Source organism: Arachis ipaensis, chromosome B6 (genome assembly GCF_059453495.1).
Source record: "Arachis ipaensis isolate K30076 ecotype BB chromosome B6, ASM5945349v1, whole genome shotgun sequence".
Lineage (NCBI taxonomy): Eukaryota > Viridiplantae > Streptophyta > Magnoliopsida > Fabales > Fabaceae > Arachis > Arachis ipaensis.
The window spans coordinates 139,780,692-139,788,255 of record NC_142441.1 but is presented as its reverse complement, the minus strand read 5'-3'; the positions used below and the strand labels follow the sequence as shown (position 1 = coordinate 139,788,255).

Here is a 7,564-nt window from a genome sequence, read left to right as displayed (position 1 = left end):
AGACGTTGCTTCCAACTGTTTCAGTTGCCGGCCTCTATTTGTCCAATAGTTTCGCTGAGCATCATGCCATTAACAATTTTCTTCTTTTTCTTAAGAGGAGTGCTAGGGACCAGCAACTTTTATGTTTTGTAACCATCAATTAGCTATCAATAATATTTTTAATGGTATAAGATTACATCTAATGAGGAGAGATGACTCATTTTTCTTTTGATGGTTAAGTACTAACCACAAGATACAGAAGTTCCTGTACCCTAGACTTTTCCTTTTCTTAATATTATTATTTCACAATTATGAATACTAATCACCAACAAAGAAACAAATGCTCATCGTAGTCTCAGTCAAATTGGACCTGTTCTCCATTCCGGCAAAAATTCATCAACATAGTAACTCCTTTTGAGTTCAAAATCAATCTTTCACTTCAAACCCCATCTTATTCAACACTTAGCAAAAGAGCTTATTCAAAATCAAACTTCATATTTTTCTTTGCATCAAAATGGAGAGAAATTCTTTCTGGGTTGCCTTCATTGCATCCCTTTTCCTCCTAAGAATGGTTAATTGTGTTGATTATGAGGTCAAGAGCACAATGATACTCTTTCTTGCACAACTCTCTGGCAATGATAGTCATCAGAATTTCACTTTGAATTGGAAATTAGGCTCTGATCCCTGCATAGATCAATGGCAAGGTGTAGAGTGTGATACTAAAAACTCATCCATCAAGAATTTGCTTCTTGACAAGCTAAGCTTATCAGGAACTCTTGATGTTGCTATGCTTTGCAACTTGCATCCCCTGGCTGCATCTCTCATTTATCTTAGTCTCGACGGCAACGGCGTCCACGGAGGCATCCCGGAAGAGATTGGAAGCTGCAAACAACTCACTCAACTACACTTAAGCGGAAACCAACTTTCTGGAACCCTTCCTAGTTCACTTTCCAAGTTAAACAATTTAAAGAGTCTTGATATATCTAACAACAAATTTTCGGGACAGTTACATCCTGATTTGGCTAGAATCTCAACGCTGAATATGTTCCTAGCACAGAATAATCAGCTCAGTGGAGAAATTCCGCCGTTTAATTTCTCTAATTTCGACCGGCTCGATGTCTCCTTCAACAATTTCAGTGGAGTTATTCCAGATATACATGGACATTTCACCTCTGAAAGCTTCCTCGGTAACCCTCAACTCTGTGGTGATCCATTACCAAAGAGTTGCACCGGCTCGCCGGTGCCTGCTAGCAAAGATTCCAAAGAACGGAAGGAATCGCCGGTGCCTGCAGCCGCTGCCGGGGACAATTCTGATGAAGAACCAAAGAAATCATCAAAGGGCCCTTCAAAAGAGCAGATTCTTATGTATTCAGGCTATGCGGCGATCGGAGCTTTAGTGATCCTTTTAATTGTCTGGAAGCTGTGCAGAAGAAAAAAGAAAGAAAAGAGAATTGAAGCATTGAATGAGAAAGTTGTAACTCAAGGTAGTGCTCAAAAAGCTAGCCATGTTTCAAGTGAATACAGAGCAGGGGTAAGCCGATCAGACTTCTCATTAACTTCCGAGAGCGGCATGGTTTCGCAATCACTCGTGGTTCTTTCGAATTCGAGGAATACTATGCATGAATTGAAATTAGAGGACTTGCTCAAGGCTCCGGCTGAATTGATTGGAAGAGGAAAGAATGGTAGCCTTTATAAGGTGGTTTTTGAAAATGGGACAACGGTGGTTGTGAAAAGGATCATCGATAGGTCTGTTCCCGGCCGCGATTTCAAGCAAAGAATGCAGATTTTGAGTCAAGTGAAGCACCCTTATGTGCTCTCACCTCTTGCTTTCTATTGCTCCAAGCAAGAGAAGCTTTTGGTCTATGAATATCAGCAAAATGGAAGTTTATTTAAGCTTCTACACGGTAACACCATTTCCTCCTCTTTTTTCCGTTTACTTTTTTTTTCTTTTTTTGAAAAATTAACCAATTGTCTTTATGTAAAGTTATTAGTTGAAAATCATTACATAACAATTTAGTCAAACGTGTTAAATTATCTAATTATTTTCAACTATCAACTACACATAAATACAATAACTACATATGAGTTTACGCCTACTTTTTTTTTTATTGAACTAGAAACATCAAAATCTTTGTACATAATACATATTCATGAGATTCATTCTTTCATGGGCAAATTGATGAGGATTTTACGTGTATGATTTTTATAAGCTAAACTAGGTGATAATGTAATCATGTGAGTCGTCTATTTTCTCATCATTAATAACTGGTAGTTATATTAACATGTGATTTGTTAGCGTCTATAGACGTCTTACATAAGTGTGTACATATACTTTTTATGTTTATATTCTTGGTTTATTCTCTAATTTAGTTATTAAATGTGAGAAAAATTGATGACCTGTTAAAATTTTAAGCCATTGAAAATATCTAAATTTTGTTTTATTTAGTACTTAGTGTGATGTTTTTTTTTGTGACTACTTATTATTGTCATGTTTATAAATATGTTTAGAATAGAATATTAACTTGTACAATTAGAAAAATAATAAAAATCAATAAATAAAAAATTTGTACATTCAAAAATATGAATTAAGATATTTTAAAGTGAGAAAATTAATAAAATGGTAAAGTAAAAAATTAATCACTCTAAAATTAAAATAGTAAGACACATATTTTATAAAAATTACAAAATCAATGATGACTAACCTTTTATTTTATCAGTTTACTCACTTTAGAATATCAAAATTTTTAAAATATACTTCTAAAATTTAAAATCTACATATCCAATATTTAGGTATTTACTAGTTTTTATATATTATTGTGCTTGGATAGAGCAATCATAAGTTATTAGTACTACAAAAAATCATGTATTTAAAAGCAACAATTATGCATTCAGGTGCCCAAAAAGCCTTTGACTGGAGCAGCAGGCTTGGAGTTGCAGCTACGACCGCTGAGGCATTAGCTTTCATGCATCAAGAGCTTGGGCAACAAGGTATCTCACATGGCAACCTAAAATCATCCAACATTTTGCTAAACAAGAACATGGAGCCATGCATAAGTGAGTATGGTGTGATGGGTGGAGACGACGACCAACAACAACAACATAGTTCATCTTTTGTTAGTCCTTTCACTTCCATGTCATCATCGGATCACGCGGCCTTCAAGGCCGATGTCTATGGATTCGGCGTCATTCTGCTCGAACTACTCACCGGAAAGTTGGTAAAGAGCGAAGGGATGGAACTGACGGAGTGGGTTCAGTCTGTTGTGAGGGAAGAATGGACGGGTGAAGTGTTTGATAGGACTCTGATATCAGAGTATGCAAGTGAAGAAAGGATGGTGAATTTGCTTCAGGTGGCTATAAGGTGTGTTAATCGTTCCCCTGAGGCTAGGCCAAGTATCAACCAAGTCGCTCTAATCATTAACACTATAAAGGAGGAAGAAGAAAAGTCTTTGATTTATCAAGTGTGACCCTTGTCCCAGTTACAATTTTCTTGTATGTGGAATCTCTTTATCATCCAATTTCTGTACATGTGAACAGTGAGAATTACGAATTAATTGGCCTGTACTAAAATTATTGCTTCTATGTACTAACTACTATGTCAATTTCTATTGTCATCTATTGTCAATTTCAAAAAAAGTTGATGAAATAAAAAAGTAAAAATTTAATTATTATTGAATTTACAACTTCAATTATATTTAAATTTCATTATTTTAATTTCAAACTCCTATTTTCATTCTATGATTTTTTCACTTTAAAATAATTTCGTTTACCTTGAACTATTTAAAAAAAAAAAAGTATAAATAACCAACAATATTGGTGAACAATGTGAGTAATAAATATATCGAATGTTTATTTTACTAACAATGCGAATAAAATATTAAGATTTAAATAAATAATTTAAAAATATAATATATTTTTATTTTATTAATAATTATTCATATCGTTAAAAAAAGTTGGGATCGAAAGGATTAAATTCCTAAAACGATAACGGAAATGAAATTTGACATATCTCAACTCAACTGACAACTGGTGTAATGGTTTGACTTCTGAGTGCACATGATGAACTCTTCATTCAAAAATTCAGCAAAATTGTGCATTCACTCCCTCCACGCGCTGATGAGTCGAGTGGGTTGAAAACCCACGGTGTTTGTTTTGTCAGCCTTACCTCGCACTTTGGAAAATGTTACCACTTTCTCTATTTGGCGCTCTCTGCCTCTATCTACAAAACATGACAAAGACTGGAGAGAGAAATCTTTGGTGCAAGAGAGGGAATAAAAATAAAAACAAAAAAGTCGTTCACACTCCACTTTCCTCTCCTCTGATGAGTCTCGCCTCTATTTAAGGCTTAAGCTAAGTCATACTGCCTTCCCCTTAGGGTTTATTCTTGTACCTGAAATGAAAGGCCTCCACACAAACAAAAGATTGAATCCAGAAAACACCATGATCGGTGGTGTTCACATTTTATTGTGTTGAGTTCTTTTAAAAAAAAAAAAAGTCATGATGCTGATTTGGTTTTTCTCCTCTTACTGCTTGCTCCATTCATAGAGCGTCTATACTCTATATACTCATCTGGAATCTGAGTCAGCTAAGAGTGTTCAATTCTTTTGGGGCCAAATTAAATGTTGGGATGAGCGGGAGGATGAATAAGTGGTCCCATTTGAAGATGGCTTGGATTGAACACTCCCAGATCAACCGAAAAGACGGTTACATAACAAACCCACCTCCTCTTGTTTCAACATCCCCATATTCTGGAACTTTCCAGAAAGAACCTTCTGCTTCAACAACACCCTCACCTTCCACATCCGGTGCTAAATTCAGTCCTGCTGTGCTCTTCATCATAGTGATTCTAGCTGTTCTTTTCTTCATCTCCGGTCTCCTTCACCTTCTTGTTAGGTTTCTCGTTAAAAACCCTTCATCTTCCTCTGCATCTGCTCAACCTAATCGGCACCATGAAGGTTCTCTCTCTGACACTCTTCAGAGGCAGCTTCAGCAGCTTTTCCATCTCCATGACTCTGGTCTTGACCAGGCTTTCATCGATGCGCTTCCTGTTTTCCAGTACAAGGAGATCAAGGGGCCGAAGGAACCTTTCGACTGCGCCGTTTGCCTCTGCGAGTTCTCCGACAAGGATAAGCTCCGGTTGCTCCCTGTGTGCAGCCATGCCTTCCACATCAGCTGTATAGACACATGGCTTCTCTCGAATTCCACTTGCCCACTCTGTAGAGGAACACTCTTCGCGCCGGGGTTTTCCATGGAGAATCCGGTGTTTGATTTCAATGATTTGAGGGAAGATGAGGGCTGCCAGTTCCCCTGTAGTAACAATAACAATGGAGGGAAGATGGTTGCAGTTCAAGAGACTGAAGAAGCTGCGGACAAGGGGCTTGTCGCTGTGAGGCTTGGTAAATTTAGGAGGGTTGATTTGGAGGCGGCCGAGCCGGAAGGTGGAGAGGCTAGTAGTAGTAATTTGGATGCAAGAAGATGTTTCTCAATGGGGTCTTACCAGTATGTACTTGGAAAATCGGATCTCCGGATAACCTTGAATTGTGATCATCGCCGGCAGGGTCGCGGCGATGATAATTCCGAGGAGGGATCAGTTGAGGTTGAGAGGGAAGGAAAGAACATTACTAGTGTTAGCAGAGGAGAGAGCTATTCTGTTTCCAAAATATGGTTGTGGTCAAAGAAGGGAAAATTTTCAGTTTCTTCAGATGCACACAACATTGGATTACCATCTTCTCTTAATTCAGATTTGCCTTGGATGAGAGAAATGGAAGGTACATCAGAAAAGGTATAACATTATCTCCCCTTTCTTGCTAGAATTCATGTTAGTATCCATTGAATAATTTGTTCATTCAAAATTTTGGTATGATCTAGAGTCTTGAAATTGTGGTGATTGATTGCAGTATATTGTGATGTGGTTACATGTATATGTCAGGATTAAGGAAGATGTAACTTGTAAGATATACATTTCTTTATTTGCTTGGGTTTATTATGAAACTTGATGTGCTTAATCCATAGTTGTCTTAGAATTCAAATTCCTTTTTGACTTCTCCCATACCCAACAAATTTGTACAATTAAAGTTATTGAACATCATTACAGTTACTTAGTTAATTGAATTTGGTTGTGGAGCCTAGCCTGTTCCAATGCCGGCATTGTAATTATGGAGGTGGACCTTTTTATGATAATTGATAAGCATTTGTTAGTATTTACCATTGATTAAGAAGTGAAGCCAAACTAAAGGAATATGACCTATAAAATCATATAATTAACTGTGTGAATCAAAGCATGATAGAATTACCTATATGGCGGGAGTAAGACGCGTTTGCTTTATTGGCTTTTTTAAGGTGCTGAATTTTGTTCACTCTTTTTTTTTTTTTTTAAACATAGGAATAAACTCTCTTTCATAGAAAATTAGAAATAGTCAAAAATACTCAAATGACATTTATAAATAACAGAAAAAATATTAATTCTACAATTAAAAAAAAATAAATATTTTTTTATGTTAAACTATAAACTGGGAGAAGTCACAATTTGATTACAAAGAATTTTAAAGGATAGAAACAAATATAAACCTGAGTCTTTTTTTCTTTATCTACTTTGATGTTATTGGATGTTGTTAGCGAGAAAACAATAATGAGGGACTTTAGCAATAATTAAGGTTATTAACGTAATTTTTTTTGTTTAAAATGTTAAAAGTTTAAATTTTGAATGCATTCGTTATCTAAAAAAGTCAGAATTTTTTAATGTTTTTTTCTAACAAGTATCATTGTTAAGAATACAATAGTATTAAAAAAAGGACAAAAATAAGATTTTTGGTTTTTGAAAAATGAAATTTATACTTATTTTATGTATACACTAAAATTTAATCAACAATTCAGTTATCCAAAATGCACCTTGAGAGGAAAAAAAGTTGTTCAATGATAATCAACACGGACACTTCGCTGAGTTATCGTGTCCGCGTGTCAGACACATTTTGGACACGACATTCACCGACACTCGTTCGACACACGTGTCTTTTGTGTCCAACCGTGTCTTAATAAAAAATAAAAAATTCTTCTTTGGACACGCCTGGACACACCTAAATACCATCACGTGTCCCCGTGTCCAGTCTTATTCTTAACATATATTCTTAAAATAAATTTAGATATAGTATATATTATTATTTATTAAAACAAAAAATATTTTAAATACTTGATATAATTAAAATAAGATATTAAAAATAATTAAAAATTTTATTTTAAATTTTAATATCAATAAAATATCAAAATATCATTACAATTTATTTTAAAAATACTTTATATTTTACATATATGCGTGTCCCCGTGTCATGTAAGATTTTAAAATTCGTATGTCGGCGTGTCCCGTGTCGTGTCTCGTGTCAGTGTCCGTGCATCATTTGAAAATTGAAAGGGTAAAATTGAAAGTGAAAATTGGACAACAACAATTCTCTGTATTATGGTCTATAGATTTATACTTTTTTTTTGTTAATTATTTTAACAAGAAGTATAAATGTTTTTTGTTTGGTTGAATATAAATGGTTTTACAAATAGTTTTTTGCGTGGGTAGATATAGACGGCAGTTTCATACTTAAAT

The 7,564-nt window shown here is 35.0% G+C and overlaps 2 protein-coding genes across 2 annotated transcripts; both read left to right on the top strand.

Moving 5' to 3' along the window:
* Window positions 1-493: 493 nt before the first annotated feature.
* Window positions 494-3,530, top strand: LOC107605318 (putative inactive receptor kinase At2g26730). The gene is made up of 2 exons (XM_021104990.2): window positions 494-1,883; window positions 2,872-3,530. The coding sequence occupies exons 1-2, from the start codon at window positions 494-496 to the stop codon at window positions 3,441-3,443; spliced, it is 1,962 nt and encodes a 653-aa protein (XP_020960649.1). The 3' UTR covers window positions 3,444-3,530.
* A 615-nt stretch (window positions 3,531-4,145) lies between these two features.
* Window positions 4,146-6,005, top strand: LOC107605319 (RING-H2 finger protein ATL46). Its single transcript, XM_016307164.3, has one exon. The coding sequence runs from the start codon at window positions 4,604-4,606 to the stop codon at window positions 5,762-5,764; it is 1,161 nt and encodes a 386-aa protein (XP_016162650.1). The 5' UTR covers window positions 4,146-4,603; the 3' UTR covers window positions 5,765-6,005.
* The last annotated feature ends 1,559 nt before the right edge of the window (window positions 6,006-7,564 follow it).